The sequence below is a fragment of the Drosophila erecta genome, unplaced genomic scaffold (genome assembly GCF_003286155.1).
Source record: "Drosophila erecta strain 14021-0224.00,06,07 unplaced genomic scaffold, DereRS2 tig00000294-arrow-arrow-pilon, whole genome shotgun sequence".
Taxonomy (NCBI): Eukaryota; Metazoa; Arthropoda; class Insecta; order Diptera; family Drosophilidae; genus Drosophila; species Drosophila erecta.
In genome coordinates, this window is record NW_020825218.1 from 957,767 (window position 1) to 983,680 (window position 25,914).

Consider the following 25,914-nt stretch of genomic DNA (forward strand, 5'->3'; position numbering starts at 1 on the left):
CTTTATACAGCAGGCATACTGAAAAATATTTTTGAATTACGAAGGAAGTAAGCTCAAAATGTTTAAAATTGTGGACAATTCAGAAGGTTTTAACTGCTAGGCGAACGGAGTTTTATATATAATATTATGTATATAAAGCTATTATTAAAGCTTTGAAGTCAGCCAATATCTAGCGAGACTGCTAACCTGTTCTTTTACCTGTTTTATAACTTCCAACGAATATAGAATCACTGTAAACACTTTATAAAATGTACAAAAACATTAATTTGCATGGAAACATGTTAAATCAAAAAATTAAGGCAGTCCGAAGGACAGAGAGCTATATCGCCCTGCTTGTTGATATTGATTATATACTTTATATATTCGCAAATGACTTCTGCAATGCTTTGCAAACTTCTAAGTAAAATCAGTATTTGTGAACCATCTAGAAGGTTGTAAGGTCGCGTAGAATTAAACAGAATGAACTAGGACTTAGACTTCAGGTTTTTGGCCAACAATTGATTTCGCTTACTTTAAAACAAATAAAACGAGCGAAATGCGATAGTCGACTTATCAGATACCCGTAACTCAGCTATTTGGAGTGCGAAAGAGAAAGTTCAACATTTTATTGGAATATCGATCAAATTTGGAAAATACTGTCTCGGCTACTGATCCTGATTAAGAATAAATATACTTTATAAGGTCGGAAACGTTACGTTATACCTGTTACATACTTATCAAAGAATCTAGTATAATCTTTTACTCTAAACGGTATAAAGATTAGTTCTTGCCCACCCCAAACGAAACTTCCCGAATCGCTTGATTTAACATTAAATGGTGAGTTCGCTACTGGCAGATGTCGCCTAAATCCATGAACGGGTCAAGCTCGTGTCCAGTTTCGTCCTATTGAAAAAATTTATGCTAATAAGGAGTCAAAAAGAGTCCATAAAATCTATAAAACCCTAGTTTTTAATATAATGAGAAAGGGTTGAAAAACACAGAAAAAGGGACACAAGCTCGGAAATTTGGTCGACCGGCTGCAAATTCATTTCTGTTGAATTCAGATTTTGTTCTGCATTTTGGCGAGTTCAGCTGGCAATGTCCGAAAACGGGTTTAGTTTCCCAACAGTTGAAAATTAAAAACCAGTTGTTTCTTTTTAGGTACACGAATTACTTATCACTTGGATTTTTCTTGTATTCAAATTTAGAATTCACATCGGTGGTGGTCAACTGGTCAAGTAATTCATTTCCTTGTCTTTTCTAAACATCTCTTACGTAATATTCTTCGTCCTTCAACCCCTAAAGATTTCAAATAGAAGTGCGAGGTTGTTGAAACCTCTACATTCTTTGGTATATCGCATATCTTTGGCATAGAGTTCCCCGAATATCATATACCCGTTACTCATCTAGTGGAAGTTCGAACGAGAAATTTGTAAAATTTTTCTTGTATAGCGATAGAAATAGGAAAAAACGATAATATTTTTTCCAATGCGTAGGCGTGGCAGTTTTGGGCGGTTGTGGGAAGACATATATTTGGCAAGACATTTAATAAAACAAAAAAAATGAAAACATTTTTCAAAATGTGTGGGCTTGAAAGTTTTTGGTTGTTTGTGGCGTTATAGCGGGTGTGGCAACATCAGAGAACAAACTTGCGGTGCTTCTACGTCTCTGGAATCTGCATAACTAATCTAGCTTTTACGTGGCAACCAACTGATGTGTAATCTGCAAAGCTAGACAGGATTAACAGCGTTCATACGGACAGGCAGACGGACGGACAGATTCTACGAGTAAGGGGGATAACAAGTGGGGATCGCACTCTTAACAGTAAGTACACAATATAAAATTTATTCATTCAGCAGCCGTCCATAGTGATATATTTTTGATCATTATCAACAGCAGAGTCGATGTAAGCATGTCATCCTGTCCGTACGTCTGTTTTTGTATGCAACGAATGAAACACCCAAAAGTCGTTTTCCTTTGAGCCTGATCGGACCACCATTTGTACAGCTGCCTAGGAATAACCCTAAAAAGCGGAGAAGAAATGTTTCATTATTTTTCTGATTACACTTAGTTATTCGGTGATTCCAATTCTGTAAAAACCAGGAGGTCGACTACATACAATCATATATAATCAATTATCACTATTTGGTATACATGTACCAGCCTTTGAGCCAGAGAACACTGCATTTATTTTAGGTGTGAAAATTTACACTGATAGAAAGAAGAAAAGAAAAACAAAAGTGAGGAGTGCAGAGAGAAGAGTGAAGGGTAAATTTTCCGCAGCCTAAAAGTTGACTAATCTTTTGGTATTATAACCATGAATTGAAACATTACAGGCGCCCTCTGTGGGAAATGAAAACCATGAATAAAGTGAAGGGCACATGCCCAATATCAAAGCGACATCTATGATTTGACGGAGACGGAGGGCAAAACGGTTTTCTTATTGGAGATCATTCTTATAGACGAAGAAGTATCAACAGAAAGCATTACATTTAAAGACTAGTAGGGCTACAATATCCTAGGAGCACAGGGGCAATCGCCGAAGTTGCTTAAAAGTGGCAGAGGCACTAAACACTTAATTTACTTCTGACCTGTTTGAGTGTGTCAAATTAATCCGATTTATTTTCAGGGAGCTGAGCAAAAAATCGTTTCGGGAAATAACTAATAAGTGAGTGGAAGTGAGTGGACGGAGTTCGGCACGCAGATCGCAGGGGCTCAAGAGAAGTAATTGCCGCGATTTTCCGACTTTTAAATGTCTGGTTGACTTTTTCAGCATTTTTTAATGCACACCCATTGGTCAATCACTGACCTGGGACCGACGAGTGAACCACTCCCTTCACCGTGCCAGTTAAACAAACACATTATGTTGTTGGACAAATATTGTGCGCCGCACCAGCCACGACCGCCGGCCTGTCCAGTGGCTCAGGAGTGCCGCAATTCACGTTAATTAACATGCCGCCATGGCCAGTGAAAATGGAGAGGAGGTGGAGGACAGGCTGCAGGTAAGGGTAAGCGAAAGGTCGGTCCGGACAAAACAGTGAAAAGGGATTCGAAAAAATGGTGCTGTGAATAGGGATCTCCTGTTGCTTCAGATGCCACTTAAAATCGCAAGTGTGAAAATGTTTTGGCACAAAAAACTCGTGGCTGAGCCCCGTGGACAAACCACTGCTCGCGTTTGCATTTTACTGTTGAACAAGTAACCCACCTCTGCCCCAACCACGTTTGCGATGGGCCTTGTTGCGAGTTTTTTCAGCACATCGAATAATTGGACGCGGTTTCGCCCATTTGTGCGAAGCCGATTACATAAGTGCCTGTTATTCAATTTGTGTTGGCAGTGTTGGTACTAGACAGACTAAAGCAGAAAATGCTATTTATTGCAATTAATTTGTTTGCTTGAACAGCAGAACGCCGCGTTGGTTAACCCTATTTGAATGACTCCAGAGCCATTCCAAAGCAGTCCAAACCTGCAGGAAGAATTGAAGGAAGTTGCAGCATTCACTTAGAATTTTAATTAACACAATTCCTGTTTTGGCTTGGAGTCTAGCTTTTTTGAAAGCTCCATATTAGTATATACATACACAAAAAGTATACCGACCAGTAAGTTGAATTTTATTTAATAGCATCATACGATACATATTACTTCAATAAATATATATATACCTATATATATTTACATATATTACTTATATTTAAAATGTTTATTTTTTTTTACTTTTAGCACTAAATGATTCGGTTTTTTTTTCGCATTTTATATAAATTCTCGATTGGAGACTTTTAACTCATTCTAAATAAGGAAGTTTTTTATGCCATAATTGGGGTCAGATTTGTACTCCGCTTTAGACGCGTTAATACACGAAAGTCCGTGCTTGGAAAAAATCCGACACCGTAGAAAAAAATGTTTCCGAAAGATATGAGAAGGCAATGAAAAAAACGGTAGAACAGTATTGAAAAACAGCAATGAATAAAAAAGTACCCCATCTCCATTATCTGCGCATCTCTGGAAGGGTCTTTACTGAGCCATCCGCCTGTTGATTCACCCCCTCCTGGTCAGAACCTTTGCGAGCACCCAGCCCAATTTCCTTTCACTTTTTTCGCATTGGATCTTATTCTACGTTGAGGTACCTCATGGGAAAGTCCTCTCATGGAAAACCTCCTCTCATGGAGAGACCTCCTCTTTCCATGCTCAAAAAATCCGTACACCCAAAAAGCTGACCAAATGTCCTGCACGGCAAATGCTAAAAGCCCTAGGCCAGATTATCTGAAAGCCCAAGTCATAGGACCTTCGGGTGGGAATCTGGTTCAGTAATGTCGTGTACTTATGTAAATTTGTATATGAAGGATCGCGGACCCCATAGAACTATTGGCCTCGCTAGCGCTTCATCTGTCGTATAAACTACTAACGTGGTAAGCTGTAAAACCCATTCTCCTTGAGACTACCAAAGAAAACGAGGCAGCTGAAAAGAATTTTGGGCATTGGGAATTAAACAATTGTCAATGCGTGGGCGTGACAAGTTTGGGCGCGACAAGTTTGGGCGCTTTGTGGGCGATAAAGTACGCAATAGAGGTGCAAAAAGTATTTTTGCACATCGATAGAAACTTACAAGACTAATACAAAATAAAAAAATATCAAAACATTTTTCAAAAGCGTAACGCGTTAGAGTGGGCGTGTCAACATTTGGAAACAAACATGCGCTGCGTGCTGCATGCATGCTTTCTAGCCTTTATAGTTCCTGAGATTGAGGTGTTCACGACCAGCTCGACTGGTATATTAGTCCTAATCAAGAATATATATACTTACAGCTCGGGAACGCTTCCTTCTGCCTGTGCCATACTTACAACCAATCTTGTATACTCTTTTACTCTACGAGCAACGGGTATAAAAATGGATCGAAATATTAAGGAAAACTACTTTGCGACCGACCCCCAATTGAGCAGTTAAGATTATACAATGCATAACCTAATGAGTTTTGAGATGACTTTACGTCTTCCATTTTAAGGTGAGATTTCCTTAAGTCTAGTTATCTTATTTGGATATTTTTGTAATTCAGAAATATAATCTATATAAGGTCATTTAAAAGTTTAATTTCACTCACAAGTAGATAGGTTAGGCATGTTGTATATTTAGCAGTTATTGCGATGAGAAAATACATCTTCAAATTTTTTTGACGGTATTAAAACTAACAGCGATTGTAATATATGGTCATGCTTTTTTTTATTTTACTCCCCAAGCAACAGCATTGGTACATACAATTAAGATATAGCTTTTGTAATTAATTTAAAGGGTATAGGTTATACACGTGACACAACTTTGTATTATTTTGCAGTATCTATGCAATAGATACAATAGACTAAAACCGAATGTCGAAAAAAGTGCGATTCTAACCATTAACTTCTTACCTGCAACCGAAAAAAAGACTGCTAGAACTCTCACGCCGTTAGCTTCAAACTGAGACCAAGTTTGCGTGGGACAACCACACTTTTGCCTTGGTCGTAGGTGTGCTATCATATAAAAATGTAAATTAATGTATATCCTGCATTTTACTTTTTGCGCAATGCTGCGGAAGGGGAGGGTAATAATTTAAAATAACGTTGAGTATAAATTTATATATGCAACATTAAAAATATAAATTTTAAAGTGCACGTTACTAACTACTTACTGAAGGGTCAGAATAAATTTGAGTATATCTACCAACCGCTAGGTGTCTCTGCTTTTCCGTTTTGGTTGAGGAATCGATGACTCTTTAGTTTCTTTTTAAGAGGCAGCGCTCTTATTTCGGCGTTTTCTGTTGTTTCGGACAGTACGTTATATGACGACATAATAGAAGAAGAATTTAATATATGTATGCTGTGGTAGTCTGATCATAGCCAGTGCTCCATATATAAACATGTATGTAAACATATAAACATACAACAATAACTCTGGGCTTAACTATTCGAAAATGTTGACAGTTTCATTTGACATTTGATCTGTTATAGTTCGTTCCTCCAGATTTTCGCTATTTTCTCTCAGTTATGCGTTGCTGCTTTTATAATCGATATTATTGTGTCCTGGGAACCATTTATATTGTGTTAAAGTGTTCGACGACTATTTCAAAATTCAACTTGTAAACCTAACGAAAAAGTTACATATCCTCTGTTCCCAAGCAACTAAAGCTATTTTGTGTTTTAAAAGATAGTAAAATGTTGTATGCATGCTAACCCCAACTTATATTGTCTAAATATAATAGCTTGAATGGCATGGCCAAAATGTAATTGCGATTTACAAATGGAAATGTACGGGGTACCCGGACGGGTATGTGAAAGTTAGAGTGGGTGTGATAATGTTTTAAAACAAACTTGCACTCCTTGCGTTGCTGAAGACTGTATTCTAACCTTGAAATCTTAGATTAGATTTCAAGGACAGATGGACGCACAGCTGGACAAGGCTAGATTGACATGGCTAATTATCCTAATAAGAAATATATATACTTAATAAATTGCTTACGTTTTTCTTCTAAAGTCGATCTATCCATGTCCACTGTCCGTCTGAACGTCTAGATCTCAATATATTTAGATTAAGAAAGCAGATCTTTTACACCGAAGCGATTACGTGTTTTGGAATATTGTACAAATGCAAGGCAATTCAAATACTTATAATTTGTTTAAAATGTGTGAGCAATTTTTGTACCTCCGGTGCTGGCAATTTTGGTGGCCTTAATCACGGTATCTGATATTTGAGACATTTTATTACTCACAAAGAACCTGCAAAAGAAAATTTCGGTTTCGGGAAAGTTGCATGCAATGAGTGATGGTAAATCGATTCATCAGGTAAATCTAGATCTAGGACCTCTTAAGTTTCAGTAAAATGTAACATGTAAAAAGTAGAAGAACAAAATGCAAAAACCTAACAATAAGTAGACATAAAAATTAATGAGCTAAATGTAAATATAAATTCCAATAGGAATTTTCAACAAACTGAGGCGATATTCTTTTTATACCCGTTACTCGTAGAGTAAGCCACCGAAAACTGTCACGCCCTTTTGAAAATATAGTCAAGGACTATTGCGTTCTCTCTTGCTTGGAACCAAAATACTCCTGCCAGGGTGTAGGTTTTCCTACAGCTATGGAAGTGGGACGAATTCGAAATATTCTCATCGCACTTTCTTTTCCCACAACCATTTTTCTGTTGATTTTTCTGCTCTTTGCTGAAATTAAATTTTAAATTGTTTTCAGCATGCCCAGAACTGGGCCGCGTCCGGTTTAATATTATCAGAGAGTTACCAACCCCATTCCCCAGCCCGAGTAACCCTACCCTCCTATCCCAGTAAAAGGCCGGTCGACAATCACAAGTTTTGTCAGTGGCAGCATCGTCTTAGGCTTATTCTCCCCTCAATTACATTTTATTTGCGCGAAGTTGTCTCCCTACCCCGTTCGAACTCCACGCCACTTTGCTCAACTCAACTCAGCTCAACTCAAACTTGGAGCAAGGGGGTTCCATTGCCATGGCACTGCTATCGTCATCCATCAAGGCGGCCTTGGCAGCCCTCGCTTGGTTTTCTTGCGGGAGGAAGCGCGCCATGCCAACATTTATTCAAAACAGAAAATATAAAAAATAAAGAAAAAGAAAGAGATAAAGAAAGAATATAAAACAGAAACAACAAAAAGGGCAACTACAACTAACGATGACTTGGATCTCATGAACAAAAAGGGTAGTCGCCTGGCCGGGCGGTCGGTTCACCGGACGGTTGGTGGGTATGTATAGATTTTTGGATGGTTTGTTCTGCGGATGGGTGGTGGGCAGTTGGAAGGACGTGTAAAGGGGCTGCTTCTACTATACGAGTAAAACAAAATGGCAGTGTGTTTGTGCCACGATTTCACATTTTTATTAAGTCCTCGCAAACGCTTTTTTTATATTTTAATGAAAATCTTTTTAGCTAGATTTTAAACCGATTTTTAGATTTTTACCCGGTTGTCTACTATAGATAACTTCAGTAGTTCCTGTGGCCCAGGTGCCAAGTTGAACTGAGCCCGAAAATGGTATGCATTCGAATGGATATGGCTGGAATAGGAATATTTATATATTGTTTTGGACTACGATGTTTACATTTTTGTCAAAAATCTATAAAATAGATCAAATAGGGTTGAAGGAAGTTGTCCTAGCACTAACTAACGGTACTGAGACAGAAGAGCGGAAATGCGTTTCCAGGCTCCAAAGTGCTCCTCTTTATTTCGGTCAAATTATTATTATTCTAACTCACGCGACAGCAGCGTTCAGTTCCACAGAGGAGAAGTATATTTACGTACGATAAGTTTCGATCTCCGGGTCCGTTTGAAAGGTGCAAAATTCAAAGAGAATTTGAACGTAGAATATGTAAATGATTCAAGCCCGAGGGATGCAAAGCTGTGGGCAAATCAGTGTCCGAATATCAACCCTTTAACACGTCGAGGTCTTGCGTTCCCTGACCCATCTACCTACATATGTCTGTCAGAGTGATTACTTTTCCTTTGTCCTGAACAACGCGCTCTGACCCTTTTGCAGCTAGCTGTCCGCTTTATGCATAAATTACTAAGTAGCAGCAACCCTAGGCGCAAACGGGACACCACTGAACCACTGACACTGATCGCTGATACCGGTACTGGTACCGATACCGCTAAAGGTACCGGGTACCGTTACGCACTGGAGCCGCGTTCGCATCAGCGTCGGTGCCATCTGGTTCTTTGTCCCCTTGAAACTTGAACGCGGGACTGGACCGGATTGGGGCTGGGGCTGGGTGACCTGACCCTTCAGGGGTTGATACTGCTGCCAATTGGCTGCGCTTGCGCCTTCGTGACCCTACACATGTGTGTATCTATCGTGCGTACACCGAGAAAAATCGTATCCAGGCTTAGGAAGCCTTTTTATCCAAGCCTTTTTCGTACAGTACACATATACATTTTTCTTCCCCAAAAACTTCAATATATTTGTACCAGAGCATAGAACCAGGCGGAAGATCAAGAATATTTACCCGCCAAATGTCCTTTGAAATGCAATTTCGAGGGTCATTAGCTTTTCTACGATTTATTTAAATCATGAATGTGCCATCAGAAACTATTCCTCATTGATATATGTATGTGTGTACCTGCGGTGCGTGCCTGATTGCATCTGCTTGTATTCCTATACCACTATGTCTTGGGTGATAGTAGCCAAACGTATCTCACCGGTGAAGCACTTATAGTCGAAATGAAGAACGTGCTTTGGTACAGACGCCACTTTATCTGCGACCGACAGATAGAAATATATAAGAAGCATTTGAACCAACAAGTGTTATATTATGAAAGTTTAACCCATTTTTCACATTTTAGTCAGATCAAAGCCGCGGAAACAGCTGTGCACTTGCACATGCTCGTATACAAATGTAATTTATTGATACAGGTACAGGTCGCTTTACCATGTGTATGTGCCGTGCTCCACTCATTTTTCTTTCATACTTCTATCCTCTCCCTGGGTAAGTATTCCACCATCTGCTTTTGACCGCAAATCGTGATCGCGATTGCTGGCTTCGCCATATAGTTTTTTATAGTTATTAAACAGTGTCCGAGTATGCTAAAAACATTCCCCTTGGCCTTTTCGTCCCCTTTACTTGTTGGCCAATTGGGATGATAAGTGCGTGAAAGTATGCCCCAAATTGTCGCAAGCTGTGAGAACGAATGCAACTTCTTGTTCATTTAACCAAATTACAACTTTCTACTTAGTTTCGAAGCAGTGGGCAACTCGTACACAGGTTTGTGTACGAAGGTTTCGCCACACACATTTGATTCGCGAATTCAAATTATCAGAACTACGTATGTATGTATATATATGCGTCAATCTTATTGCGGCTGATCTACATACACGTATGTATATGTAGGTTTCTTGAAATCAACGGCGAATATAATGTATGCAAATGTAGAATAATAACCATCAAAAGATGAATATTTATTTACCAGATCAACATTTTTTGCTAAAAATAAGGGGTACTTTTTGTGTGGTTTCTTGTTGACATAAAGCCTTATATTTAGCTTCGACTAAGCGAACTAATACTAAACTAATCTAAGCTACATATGTATGTAGCATGGCCTACGCTTACAGTTTACAGTTCTTCTCGCCCTAATCTTTTGAAACACAATTAAATTTTGAAACACTATTCTGTCATTCTAAATATAATTTTAAGGAAGACCTAATACTCAGTTCATTTCACTACAAACATGTTTTTATGTTGGAACATACATACTCGTATATGCAATTTTATATCAATGCAATAAAATGTATGCATATCTATTATAATACACTTGCATGCATACGTAACTATTACCAAAGCATTTTATTTGAAATCTGCACACGGAATGTCTGTACATACGTATGTATTTACGTATAAGGTATGTATGTATGCCAATTACTATGTACTTACACTTGCTGCCCTCAAATACCTGTATACGTTTACATCTGCACCTAGAATATTAATTTATATGTACTTACATATGTATATGTGTGTGTGCATGTTCCCATGGATGTCATTCTTTCTGAATACATAAAGTTATGTATGTGCGTGCGACCCCAATTTCATTTAAAAAATATACTAATTAAATATATGTATACATACTTGAGCTTTCCATAGCAACCCGATGTCCATAATCGATTTTAAATCGAATTTTTTCTAATATCTTATTATTGTTCTTGGAATGTTCTTACATATTTTAATAATTGGCAGATCAGCTTGACAAAATAAAATTGGTTCCAGGACTCTACAGCTAACGAAGGTTTCATTCAGAACGACGGACTAGGATGAAGTATTTGAATAGTATTTGAATAGTGTTAAAAAGGTGGGGCATTAAGCCCAAACAGCTCCAGCATTCAAAATGTTCATTTTGGACTTTTACTCAATTTCATCTAAACTAATCCTCTTTGGGACAATCTCAGTATGCGGATCGAAATATCGATTCTACGTCTCTATCACTACGTGGTATGCAACCTTTTAGCTTTGAAAATACCGTGGTAGTAATGTTGCACTCCAATCCGAACCCGACCGACCACGACAGAAAAACTTCAATCCTACGCTTATACAGTGGCTCACAGCTTATTTCAACCACCGTCGATCTGAAACTTCAACGGTCTGTAAAAGCTGAAAAAAAAATTTTATCAAAAAATTTTAAACGCAACAAATTTCTTATATGTTTCAAGATATTATTTACTAACTTATTTTATTTTTAATAAATTTTGTAGTATTTTTTTTAAAATTAATAATGAAAATGTACCTCAAAACAGCTTAAATTGGTATTTTTTCTTATGCTTAAAACTATTAAATTTTTTAAAAAATTTTGTGTGACCATTTTGTATGTACATAAGTCGTCTTTGCACACTCTCACAGCACTAATCGTCACTACGTGTCAGTGTCAAATTTTTAGGCAAAAACATAAAATAAATTCAAAAGAACAAAACACCTCTTATTTTATATTGAAAATTAAGTTTGCGATTTATCTTGAAAATATATTTAGGAATAAAGTCATACATATTAATAAAAGAGAAAAAAGACATGACATTTTGAGCCGTAAGAACTAATTTATTTTATATAATAAAATCATTCCATTGCAATAATTGATTTTTATTATTTGAAACTCATCTTGAAATTATTTTCCAACAACTTCTTTACGAATAAAGTAGATAAAGCTGGTGCACATGTAGATAATCATACAGGAACACACTAACACACTTGTCACATAGCAAACAAAAAACCGTCCCGCAAATGGGAATGTGTGGCCTGCCATATATGTACATATGTATTGCCGCCATACATTATATACGTGAGTACAATATTCGCATAATAACTTATTTAATTTATACACATAAGTAGGTGCACATATGCACACCATCAACATAGATGCGGAGCTGCATTCTTTGTACTCCAACTATTATTTATGCAAAAGCAAATATCAGTTACGGCTGCTGGAAGCGGTGTACCGTCCGAATGCGTGTGATAACGTATGTACATATGTATGTACATATATCAGAAAATGAAGAATGTGGTGCTAGGCGGGAGAATTGTACTGTAATTAGTAAATAGGGGTAAACTTCCTTGATTGATTTCAGAAGGAGATTTTGTCTGAGCCCCTAGTATGTGTGTAAAACAAATGTGTATTTTTTAATGTTAATTCTTTATCCGATTTCAACTAGTTTTCTAGTTGCCGTGAAGGGGAACCCTATTTAACGAGTTCGAGCCACGGATATGAAATAATATACTTATATTTATAATTTATATGTAATTTTATATAATTTATAGTAATATAATTATATTTTTTATAATAATTTAACCATCCCAATCATACTGCTGCACAGCACCAAAATGACAGCTGTCGATGGGAATGCTAACTATTGAACTTCGTATTTATTGACGCCACATCATACTTGGAATGCCGTTCACAGGCGAAAAGGGAAACAAACTAGCATTTATAAGCAGACAGACATTCGATCGATCGATTTGGATGGATATTTTGTCAGCTTGATCAGCAATTGGATATTTCGCTTTAACGATTGCAATAGATTTGAAGAGACGAGACTAGTGCTCATTTTCATAATCTATAATATGTGTGCCTACTCTTGAAGTACACAAATACTAAAATTAATAACATACGCATTTACATTTGTAACTTATACACATGTAAGCCCATATATGACCCGGTACATAGACAAGAAGAGAGATGGGAAGGATGCGCGCAATTTGAATATGCTTATTAATTTATAAGTATTAATTCGTGCAAGCTCGCCACATACACGGAGTGGAAGTGCAGCATTATGACCGTTCGTACACAAATACCGAACCCGCACCAATTATGAGTTTACCATACATGTGCATTCTAACACAAACTCAGCATGCACACACATGCATATGCACAAGTGCATTTGGTACACTTCGTATACAGTAAAGCGCTGGGCTTTTTTATGTACATAATTAGAGGTTGGAATCTAAATCTGCATGTCTATGTATTGTTTTACATAGGCATGCATTGCGTTATTCCCCTACGAAGAGAGTGCGGACAATCAGAAACTGTGTTTATATCCCTCAGTTCGAGACCGCTTCTTTTATTAAGGTTGACTGTACTTAGTTAGACTATGACTATTATAAGCAAAGGAAAAAGAGTAGTAGTATTGGTCCGGGTCGTCGATTTATCTCTTTTGCTTTGCACTGCTGGATAAACTGGACATAATTTTTATAGTTGCTTGACAGTGAGGAAGAGGAAGCTAAAGAACTACTTTCTGAGCACAAGTCCCCAGCATAAGCAATTGAGTGAAATGCGTTTGTATAGTTGGTATGCTCGGATTGTCCTAGTATTTAGCTGTGCACTGTGAGCCCTTTTGCGCGGGGCACGGCGACGACTTTGGCCCCAAAACTGATTATTCCTTAGACTTTTGTATCGTAACATATGTACATATATGAACATAGACTATTTGTAGTTAAACTGGACAGGCGATTGCGCCGTGAATGGACTATAAATTCGCTAAGCCTGAACCATAGATTAATAAACAAAATAAGAATCTTCAGTAGGTAATAATACCTAAAACCTTTCCTGGAACTATAAAGTATTTATTTAATCTTGATCGGGATCAAACAAGTACGACTGCTCTAATCCGATCTTACTGATCATACATATGTATGCAGTATCATACACTGCGCGTCATCAGATTAGCGCCCCTGCATGGCTCCGTTTCTTCTTACGTTCTGTATTTTGCCATTGCACAAAAATTCTTCCATGTTGTGTTTTGTTTACTGATGTAAGCATCACTCTCTCTCTCCCTTTGACAATAAAAAAGAGGTCGTAAGAAGAACCATTATCTTGTAAATTCTGCCTTATTTTACTTTCGGCGCAAAATTGAACACGTTATTTGCATCATTAATCAGTGCCCCAATGCAGTTTTGTTTATATTCCATAATTTAAAAGGAAAAAACGAAGGAACAAAATTTTGTATGTTAAATTGAAAAGTTTGCTTTAATTATTGAATGTTATCGAAAAATATAGAAAAAACTATAAAGCTGGCAATAACCGAGTCGTTACCGCGGCAGATCCAAGGTCCATATTTCGAATAGCTTCCGATTCCTACGACTTCTCCGCCAAAATTCGAGAAAAAATGAAGTGATTAAGTAAGCTGTAGATTAAAAAAAAAATGAGTAAAAACTGCCTCTTAATAAGTTTCGAAAAGAAGCACCCCTCGAGCGCATATGACCTGGTCTAAGGAGTGGCATTACGTCGTATTTTCGGACGAGAAGAAATCTAGAGGAACCAGACGGCTATAGTCATTGCGTAAGGAGGACATTTTGGATTACACAGTCGGGTTGGAGGTGTATATGGATGGATATGCATAGGAAATAGCACATAATTTCCAAGAAGTCAATTGCACACAAAAGCAAAACTAAGCTGACAGATAATTTGTATTTTCATTTCAAAATAATATTTTCAAATTCTTTTAAACATATGTACATCACCCGAGGTTTCCACTTTTCTTTCGATTCTGCAGAGCTCTTTGGAAGGGCATACATGCATGTATGTATGTACAAACAAAAATATGTATAATATTAAAGAAAATCGATAGAGGTCGATTGCCACAGACCAAAATCGATTGAGCAGCAGAGGTGGCAGCTAACGTTAGCTAAATATATACATACATACATACGTTCTGCAGCATTCACGGCCATACAGGCATTTTGAAAAGGTAAGGTTCGAAGTGTTTGGCGGCTGTCTATGTGCTTTGCGAGCCGCCCACTTGAACGTGTACGTGTTTGTACATAAGGACTTTACATAAGTATTAAAATGCATATTGCCGCACCGTGACGAAGACCAGACCGAATGCAGCCAGATCGCACACACATGCACAAGTGCAGCGCACAACTCGAGCTAGACAGAAACAGTGGGCAGTCCGGCGGTGGAAGGGAGATGGCAGGACGTGGACAGGAACAGGAACTGGCAGGGGCAGGGGCAGTAGCAGGGACAGGAGGTGCCAGAGAGGCCTTGAAGCAGACATTAAATCATGCATTCCACCGACCAGGACGGCCTCTGCTGTGGTTGCAGCAAAACAGCATGGAGGAGGGCGGTTCGCTGGGTGGTTGCAGTGGTCATCACGCTGCACCGCCGCCATATAAGGGATGTTACTGCGGAAGTGCAGCGCTGACGGGAGCCGACGACCATCGACGAGTGCAACAGCCCCTCCGCCTGTCTGTGTGAGAGTTATCAGTTGGCGCGGGCGGTGTAAGGGATGATGCAACGAAAATGCATCTGAAACGCGTCATGGGCTAGACATACATATATTTTGTACACTGTACATACACACACACGCTCACAGGGAGTGAATGGACGGTGGGCATCAACAGTATGCAGCTTAATGCACTCGAAAAAAGTTGGAGACCAGAAAGCCATATCCTGCACCTTATGCGGAGAAGCGAACGGGCAGGGATAGACTGGAAGCCTCATCAGGTCATAAAGTAATATCAGGTCGAGGAGCAATATGAATAGCAATAGACCCTAAGGGGTATATCTGGAATCGGAAATGTCGAATGGCTATTTCACTATCTCACAGATCTTACAAATTAAAAGGAAATCTTTTAGTGCACGACTTTCGCCGTTTCTCTCGAAAGTTGCCCAACCTAGCTTCAGAGGAATTTCAATTTCTCTGAGTGTGGAACTGCAACTGCAAATGCAGATACAACTGACACTGCAACTGCAGTTGCCAACAGCGCCGGCGCTGGCGCCGTCTCTCTGTCCGAGTGCAAGGACCTGAATTCACATCCGACGCTTTCGCTGCTGTTGCCGCTGCCGCCGCTGTCACTTTTTGTTTAACACACACAATTTTTATTTTATAATAAGCACACCGCTGCCTCCCAGCCATTCCCCCAATTCGGCACCCAGCTGTCTCCTTCCCAGTCTCTAGCTTGCGAAACAACGTATTGTCGAGGCGATGATTTTTATTCTCAATTATTTTGGATGCAGCATTCAGAAACGCTATATTCCATGGAGTAGAACAACCGACTGCGGATCGTCCTGACCTCGCGGAGCATTTTTATTTTATCAAATGTGCATAAACCAGATATAAAATGATTGTGGACTGTGCTAAAAAACCAACCAATAAATAAAATTATTTAATAAAAAGTCAAAGCACAAATGAATTGTTTAGCAAATGCTTACAATTGCATTTCTGTTTTAATGAATTCAGCTTGAAAATATGAAAAAAAATGTCTTTTAATTTAATTTCAGATCATCATAATTTTATCAAACACAATAGACCAAAAATATTTTTTAACGTTGAATAAGAATCCATAACAAACGATAAAATCGACAAGCTTAACTCAACTCAGCCATCTTTCAGTTTTAAACGCAATAGAACAGATGCATTAATTATCTAAGTTTTCTATACCCATTACCGAAAAGGGAGAACAACATCAACATTGACATCATCACGAATCCGAAAAATAACATCTAAACCAAAATAACTCAACATAAAAACCGACCAACGAAAAAAAACGTTTAAAAATTTATTTTTGAGAAAAATGAAAAAATATAATTTACAACAAAAAACGTTGCAAAATTGAAATCAAAAGTACAAAACGACGAAAAATAATTATAAAATTAATACAATATTTAAAAAAAAATTACAAGCAAGCGTACCAATTTTACGCGAAACACTTTTAATCTTTAAAAGGATTACTGTAGGTTTGAGTAACGATTACGTGAAGATTTAAATAATTAATAAATAATCCAAGCTAGGCTACTGATTGAAAAGATAATTTATTTGTGTATATATAGTTATTTAAATTGTATGGAAAGCTAGCCCTTTAATCTTAAATTAAACAGCATATAATAAAACATTTAGATATTCGTAGTCTACGCCGATATTTCTAAAACTATCACAGGATAAATTCCCACAGCTACAAAATACATTCCCTGAATGATTACCGAAGACACACTGACACCGGAACAGACAGTTTGGAATATCACATACCCTACAGCTAGCACTACCAAACCCATATTTAACTACACGCTCTACAAGTCTCTACAAGTTTATTTTTTAATGATAGGAGCAATATTCAAAAAATATTACTTTAAATGTATTATTAAGCGTGAATAGATATATGAAAGATAGTGGTTAGTGTAGTAAACAGTACGTAAAATAGTATATAAAAGTAAAGATAACGATACTATAGATAATAAAAACACCACACCAATATCATTCTTCAGTAAAATAACGGACGATGTTTTGAACTATTTATATAAGTTACAAATGTAATCCGTTTTTGCTGATCCTCGAAATATTTTAAAATTTTATTATCATATTATTTTTTTATATATGTATATTAAATTATAGGAGCGTCACAATGTGCATATATGTATGTAGGTATTTCCGAACAATACAAATCCGATATTTAAGTGATACTTTTGGGCGTCAAAATAGTAGAAGGTATCGGGTAACAAATTGTGATTAAAACGTTTACAAAATTTTAAAATTTATAAGTAAATAAATTCAAATAGAAACTGCATCAATCTAAATCCATGTTTGGGGAGAAATAGGTGATCAATGACTTTTTATAACCAATATATCGCGACACCGTAACGTGTGCCTTATTCCGGCCTTAAGTTTAAATGACTTTTAATAATACATCAAAAACCCAATTTATGAACGGTCATTCTAACTACAAAACCGTCGTACGTAAAAAGTCAATAGGATTGTCGTATATAGGACTATTAACCACTTGATTGGTATGCTACCCATCACCCGCGCCGTAACCGGCATCGTACTGAAATCGCCTGAGGATACGCGTTTGCTTTCAAGGTAATTATTGATCCCAAATCCCATTTTAAAATATAATCCATGCACGCACATTGGCGATCATACCTTATATACTCGTACATAAACATTTGTATACGTTTAATAAGAATAAGGTTTCTGTTACCGGCTTGACCGTTATTCCGAGGTGGTCCGAATTGGCAACTAAGAGCAATTCGAAAGAGAGCATTAATATCCGTATCCGTAGAAACTCGTGCCGCTGAGCAAAGATGCTATTTTTGGTAAACACGAAGACGGAACGAAGATATTTTACCGAAGGGTTTAGCGCTGAGTCCTGAAACGAAGACGTTTGGCTTACTTTGCGCCACCGACGATGGCGACAGCGATGACTCGACTTCAGGCCGACTCCACTTTGCGTGCAAGTTCTATTTCTAAACGAGACGTGTCTGAACCCCCAGCAACAGTCATATTTATACTTGGCCAAGGCGGCGGCCAAATTAGTTTTTCTATGACTCGCGTGCCGCCAGGTTATCTGTAGTTGTTTGCTGGAAGCGACTTTCAAGTCTCAGCCGTAATAGTAACCGTAATCGAGGCCGTGCATACAGACCGTCACTGTATTTGTCCATCAAAAGAACCTCGTGAGAGGTAAAAGCAGTCGAATAACGCAATAATTTACCAACTATTCATTTGTTTTCACGGAATATTGGTTCTGATATTTTATTCACAAATTTTGGTTTATTTATGGTTTTTAATTTTAGTTTTTGTTTACAAGAACTGCGGTCTCGTTAACAAGGAATGAATAACAAGTTGCTTTTAAATGTTGTATACAATAGTGATTTAAACAATTCGTTGACTATGTTACACCCCATTAATCGCCAAAGTGTTCATGGATTTAAGGAGCTAGTGCGGAGCTAAGTTTTCAAGAATTAGTTTCTTATTGACCTGCGTGTTGTGTTTATTTCGCCGCAACTACATCTTCAATATTTTTATTAATATATTTCTCTACATTTAACCAAAAACAACTATGATAACCGTAATACCAATATTGTTGGTTACATGTTTGTAGATTAAGTTGTTGAGAACCTGGCTAATCGCCCCAGCACCGGCACTTCTACAACCTTTGCGTTAAACGATTTGCATTAACCGTATACAAAAATATACAAGAAACTTTATTTTTGGGTTAATTAAGCAATACCTACGCTTTTTTTTGAATCCAATTGTCCATAATTGAATAGTTATAAATCTAGGAATACAGCAATTTTGGTTTGTTTTTTTAACTGGACTAAGGACCGATAGTAAATTCTTCAAAAACATTCAAAACTTTATCAAAAATTGTCAAATTAGTTTGTCGCCAAATATTTCAAGCATATAAACCAGTTTGTGCTAAATCTAGAACTCAAAAGCCAACATTCCAAAATCGACTAGTAAAATCACTAATACTTCCCCCAAAAATGTTGATCATGCCTAAATCATTTCAAAGTAAAATTGATAAATGAATTTTTCGTGCTTTTCTTAAACATTGGATAAATATATTTTTTAAGATACCTACGCACATCTCACTTATAATTGTTTTTTTAAAAGGACGAAAACTCTATTATGTACAAGAAGTTATGAAACCGTGTCTCGAAGAGTAACGTATATAACGTATATGTTTTATTGATCAGGATCAATAGCCAAGTCGAACTGACCATGGCCGTCTGTCGGCTTGATCTCAGGAACTATGATAGGTAGAGAGTCCAAAGACATAGAGCTTGTTTCCAAATGTCGCTACCCCACAAACCGCCTTAAACTGACACCAAGACTTTTGAATATTTCGATATTTTTTAATTTTCTTATTTAGTCTTGTAAAATTGGCCCACCCTTTTTAATTTCTACCGATTTCTACCGATATTCCAGAAAATCTTGAAATTTCTCGTATCTGATAGTCGGAGAACTCGACTATAGCATTCTCTCTTGTTTTTACTTTAAATAATCTACTCATATGTGAATAACGAATTTTAAACGCCACCCGTTATTTACTCAAAAGAAATACTATATGTACTTGAAAAGAAATTTGGTCCTCTCGTTCTGACTGTATTTACATTTTGGACGATAATCAGATTTAAAACTATGTATATATGTATTTAGATTTATCGAAAATTAAAAAACATTAAAAACATAAAAAACATTAACAATTTTAAGCTAATAAACATTTAACATTAATTTAATTAACATTAAACATTTTCTTTGCAGGCAATGAAATGATATGAAATTACGATGCTTTAACCAGGCCCAAACTACGCATAGTTGGCAACACAGATCCGTGTTCGGGGTCTCAAGCAGCTGTCCTCTTGATCGAAAAGATCGGTCGAGCGCAACGAGCTGGGAAATCTATATTATCCATTTCCCAACAAATCTTCTTCGAATGTTTAAAATGGACTCTGCAGACTTCTGGCAGCAGGCGCGTGCCCCGTTTGGTCTGCAAACGGCGCTTCACCAATACTCATCCCCCCCGAACCAACAGCCTATATCCCACCACTCCCTGCACCACTCCCTTCCGCAGGAGCACGAACAGTTGGTCGAAGCCCACCCAGAAGGACCAGCCGCAGTATCGGGCGCAGTGGGCAACAGCAGTTCCATGCCTATTTCCGGCACCAATCCTAATGTGGGCAGCAAGGCAGAGTCCAGTCACATTCTGCAGCAGCATTTAGAGCAGCAGTCCTATGGATCCGACTCCTTCCGAGGCCCGCAGTCGCCCCAGCTGAGCAGCCACCACCTGTTGTTTAACGCTGCTGCAGCCGCTGCTGCGGCGGCCCACCTCAAGTCCACGGCGATGCAGAATAACCTCTCGCCAATAGGAGATCAGGTGCAAAATAACCTTCGCAACTACGGTCAAGGGTCCTTAAACGCGTTATGTGGGCTCAAGCCCAAGCAGGAGATGGATGCTAAGACGCTCCTCCAGCCGCTGGACGTGTGTCCGCAGCCGCTGGTGCAGACACAGTCCCAGCACCAGTACGCCGGTAACTTCTACGACGTGGGCGATCCACAGGCTAGAGAAGTCTCGGAACCTGAAGGTCGAGCACTGATCATCGGACTCGGAGGACCTAGTGCGGCGTCCACCGACGACGCGCAGTCTAGTATGCAGAGTCAGCAACTGACGGGGACTGGCCGTGAATTACAGGCTCGTCAGTGCAAACCGTTGTCCCCTGGAACAGGTGGTAGCTCTAATCCGGGCGCAGGACGCAGATCTGCGCCTACAACAATCAACAAGACCTTTTCGCAGGGTCAGCAGTCCCCTCAGCACTCCACAACGCCATCCGGCGGCAGCACGACGCCCGACATCAAATACAATAACGACAAAATGACCAATGAAATTCAGGTATTATTATGAAGATTTTCTTTCCACCGTCCGACCGACGAATTTTACCACTTTTTAATTTATTCTGCATTCTTCTAAATGGAGTAGATTTCTACATATTTTTGGGAAACTTAATAATAGATTGTTGGATGCCGTTCAAACAAGAGGAATAAAAAAAAACAAGAGAGAACGCTATAGCGGAGTTTATCGACAATCAGATACCCGTTACTCAGCCATTAGGAGATAGAAATTGAAAAGATAAATAAAAAAATGAAAACATCATATCAAAACATTCTTAAAAATTGAAGGGGTGACAGTTTTTGAGAGGTTTGGAGGTGTTGTTGTCATATCGATATAAATTGACAAGACAAATTATAAAGTGCAAAAACAACTAGACTCTATATGCCTAATCTCAACTTTCTAGCTTTTATAGTTCCCGAGATCAAAGCGTTATACAGACCGACAGACGGACGGACATTGCCGGTTTGACTGTATCTACGGTATAGGGTTATTTCACATGTTAGTTTCTTTTCAACGAATGTAGTACACCCTTTTACTGTGCACAGAAATAATGAATAACTATAACTTTTATAATCAGTTCTAAAATAATAGTAGAACGACATCCTTCGTACGGATGCAGCTGAAGTGATTTTAGGGATTGTATGTATCAAAACTAACGACCTTGAAAGTTTAGGCCTGTTCATCCTTTCACAAACGTTTTAAGTGAACAACTTTTTTTTTACCACTGATATTTTGTAGTAGAGGGGTTCGTTATTTCCTGTGTGTCGTATGTCTGCAATGTCCAACGAATTTCCCTTAATTAAATTTTTTCTCTTGATTCGAGGCCTCTCTTTTACCGCCCCTAATTCAGTAAACTTAAGTTATAAGAGTAGATCAAAACATCCCTGTTGAGGGATATTTGGAAAGCTCCCTGGAAAGCATATTAAAAGGGGTAAATATCGTCAAACTTTTTCTTGGTTGAATTCTGAAGCCTTTTATGTCTTTGGAGCCATTCGTGTGCCAGAGTTCCTGGCGCTGAGGTAGCTTTGTCGTTTCTCTTCTACTATTTTCTACTATTATTAGTGAGGGGCAATGAATATGGGAGGTTGGACGTATTGGAAACTATTATTTGGGAGTGAAAGCGAGGGAGAGTGATGACCGAGAGGATAAGAGAGAATAAGGAAGAAAGAGCAGTCTTGCTTAGTTCTCAGGTACCTTTTCTTAAAGCACTGAAGCAACCCCCATTGTCGAATAGTCGCTTACTTGATGTTCCTCCTATGTGTGCGGAAGTCTGAGAGTCTTCACCTTCGTGTACTTGTACAGTAAGTTACGAGGGCCGAAACGGGGATGCAGGTTCGGGCTCAGCTTAATGGCACACACACACTCTCGCACACTTATATAAAAGGATATACAAGTCAGTTCACTTTTTCTAGTCCAGACGTTTACTCTGCCGCTGCCATAATTTTTATTTTCCTCGACTTGTCTCCCATCCACCCACTCCGTACGTGGGGAGAGAGAAATGAGAGCGCAAGATGCCATTCTTTCGGGAGCTTTTCCTTGCCGTCTTTTTTTATAGCTCCGTCCGTGCTTATTTCTTAAAGAAAACAATAATAACGCATAGAGAAAGAGATGCCGAATTAGAAGCTTAACGGTGGCGACGGCAGCGGCAGAGGCGACGTTGTCGACGACGAAAACGACGCAACAACAGGATAGTTTAAGAAGAACCCCCTGGCAGTCACGCAGTGTCCCGTTTGGTGATGATAATTCGCCGAGCCGGCAGAAGTTGAAAGGACATCAGACCGTAAGGTTGTGTGCTCCGGTGTGCCTCGTGTAGCTAAATATTCCAACAAATCTAAAGTCAGTTCGTTCGGGCACTAGCACTTTTCGAGCTCGCGGGCCAAGTAATTTTGTTGCATTTACCACTACTGCACTGTACTGCACTACTGATGAATAGCAACCGTGGTCAAATAAGCTTTTGCAAGAAAATCTTTCCGTTCCAAAAATCAGGATGAATGCTGTCTTGCAGAGATGGTGCAGATGATGGTATTGCGTCGCCGGTGCAACAAACCGATGCTAGAATTCGCTTAACATGATAAATATAATAAAAAGTGCGGCAAATTTTGTGTGTAACTTGGAAAAAGAAAACAGCTCAGCAAAATAAATCTTCGAATTAAATTGAAAATATACACACTGGAAGGGAGCTGTGTGGTATTCGTTCCATTTCGATTTGATCGGCTCTCTATTCCGTATCATATAAACAATGACCCTTGACTGTGAAAAGGAACACGATGTAATTTTTCTTTACTCTTTTAACATTCACAATCTACTTCAAGATTTTTTCAAAGAGACTTAATCTGCGATAACCATTATAACGGGAGTAAATATTATATTATAATGGCTTTAGGAGTACAATACAATACATTTCTACCAAATTTTTGTTCCGTACTTTAATTCAGAAATAGCATAAGAAATATACGTATGTATATGTGAATTTAATATATGTAAAATAGAATAGCGATAGAAATTGGCAATGATAGTAAAACACTCTGAAAGTGTAAGATTTTGTGGGCTTGAAAGCATTTTGCAGCTTGTGGGCGTTAGAGTGGGCGTATAAAAAATGTTTTTTGCATATCGATTAAGATCTACAACATAAATAATGAGAAAGAAATGCAATGAAAACATTATTAATAATGTGTGTTGAATAAAAACCTTACAGCGTTTGCGTTAGTAGAATGTCCGGACGGAGAAACAATGGCTGAATTGACTCGGCCAAAGATCCAGATTAAGATAATAAATGCTTTACAGTATTTCTACCTGTTACATACTTTTCGACGAATCTAGTATATCCTTTTACTCCAAGAGTAAAATTTCGGTGGTGGTATATAATTTAAAAATTAGGATACAGTTGGAAATTAGGATACTAGTTGGATTAGATGTGAGCACTTTGCTGTAGAAATCAAAAGACTAGATCTTCGTGTTAAATAGCGAAAACGAAGTTTGGGGAGGAAATTACCAGTTTTAACAAAGAAACTTAGACAGGAATCCACATATTTTATAATTCTAAGATCCGTTATTTGCATTTTAAAAGTTTAACTAAGCTACACCTAGGAGTGGTAAAAGGCAACCTCGTTACACATATGTACATATATGGGATAGCTCCTTGATTGGATAGATGTGTGAACCTCAGCACCGGTATTGTTCCCCACCCTCCGCATGAAAGATAATGATGTATTTCTTGTTTGTTTTTCAGCTTCAGCTATCCCGGTCGAGCAGCGCAGCAGCGATCAGTGAACGCACCCTCGAAGAATGTTGGTCAACCCTGCAACGAGTGAGTTGGCATCTGTTCCGTTGTGTATAGTACTCTTCCTCGTCAAAGACACATGTACACAGCTGCAGAACAGCACATCACCGAACACTAACGCACAACTAACTAAACGTAACATGTGAGCTGTCGCACAGACCAGTAGATGACCACAATCTGTTACTTTATATTTATGTATACTTAAAACCGCGTTAAGGTTTAAAACAGTAGTTTTATGCTGGGTTAACTGTTATGTTTAAGTTAACTGAACTGCCTTTTTAGCTATATTTATTTTAATCTTTATTATCTAGTCATTTACAAATGAAATGCCAGGCACCGTCCCTCCATTTTACTTTTTTATTGGCCGATTTATAACCCGTTCTTGAATATATCACGTATATTGTGTACAAATAATTGTTATTTTGATTCAATTATTTTAAAAAAACTGTAAAAACTACAAAGACTTACTAATTAAATATGTTTAGCTCAAATTATTCACTGTTTTATTTTATTTACCTTTATTTGCAATTTTTATGCGGGGAAGTTTTGACTAAATTCAACCTTTTCATTTGAACGTGACTGTCACACGACCACTTGTTTTATTTTAAATGTAGTTTAGGCTTTCATACCCGGTATAAAGTTTACTATCCGACTTTAATCGGTTGGCTCAGACATCTTTTTATCTTTTTTAAATTTAGTATACATTTGTAATAAAGCGCAATCTCACATTTTTCAACAAAATTATTACAATTGGTTTGGACGGAATAAGATTGCATCTTAAGTACAAATACATACTCAGGCTAGCCTGTATAAATAGGAAAGTTAGTTGAAGCTTACATTTATCAAATACTTTATGCCGCATGCTCCAAAAGAACGAAAATTCTTTCGGTCCAAAAAGTAAAACCCAAATTTTCTGTGCTGTAATATAAGTTCTAATTTTCTTACAAATCGGAAGTATCGAAAAAGTAATAGGACAACCAACATAGGTATTACAAAATATCTTCGTTTCCACTTTTTTGCCCGTTAGTTTTTCTGCATCTCGTTACGGACACTGCTATGCGTACATATCTAGCTGAAATTGAACAAATTGTACAGTAAGCAGAGAAACGACGCCTTTCCGTACATTTAAGGACACCCCGTCCCAAACGTTTGACCTTCCCTCAAATGTTTTGTCTTCTACGACTTAGGAGCAGACGTAAACATATTTTCATGGCCTTGCATATGTGTGCGTCAATATATACGTTGCATGTATGTGTGCCGCTCACATAAGAACAAACGAACTCGCACCCGTTCGAACTCATTTGTCCACCCCTCACGTTTTTTCAACCATTTTTATTTCACTCACCTCGACCACATGGCGAGCGGAGCGAAAAGAAGCGATGGTTACCGCCTCCTGCTACCCCTAAGATAGAGCGAAAGAGGTCCGGCGGACATAAGTCCATCCCTCTTTGAGTTTGCGTCCCTGGCACTGGCACTAGGGGTCGACTGCTTGCTGAAGACAGTGGAGGGGAATTGGAAATAAAAAGTAAGCGAACG

The 25,914-nt window shown here is 38.2% G+C and overlaps 1 protein-coding gene and 1 long non-coding RNA gene across 5 annotated transcripts in view; one reads left to right on the forward strand and one right to left on the reverse strand.

Moving 5' to 3' along the window:
* Nucleotides 1–7,814: 7,814 nt before the first annotated feature.
* On the reverse strand, nt 7,815–8,404 carry LOC113564656. Its single transcript, XR_003408195.1, has 2 exons — nt 8,217–8,404; nt 7,815–8,017 (listed from the first exon to the last, which is right to left on the reverse strand). It is a non-coding gene; the product is annotated as an uncharacterized LOC113564656 (long non-coding RNA).
* A 706-nt stretch (nt 8,405–9,110) lies between these two features.
* LOC6555814 (zinc finger protein ZXDC) overlaps nt 9,111–25,914 on the forward strand; it is a 28,138-nt gene continuing 11,334 nt past the window's right edge. For 2 of the 4 annotated variants that reach the window (XM_001982695.3, XM_015153212.2), the window contains exons 1-3: nt 18,154–18,385; nt 19,973–21,098; nt 24,328–24,405. In XM_001982695.3, the coding sequence (XP_001982731.2) occupies nt 19,986–21,098; nt 24,328–24,405 (1,191 nt within the window). In that variant the 5' untranslated portion in view covers nt 18,154–18,385; nt 19,973–19,985. Of the gene's footprint in view, nt 9,444–18,153; nt 18,386–19,972; nt 21,099–22,673; nt 23,368–24,327; nt 24,406–25,914 lie in introns of those variants that run through there. The other 2 variants (XM_026983247.1, XM_015153215.2) reach the window with 2 other exon arrangements.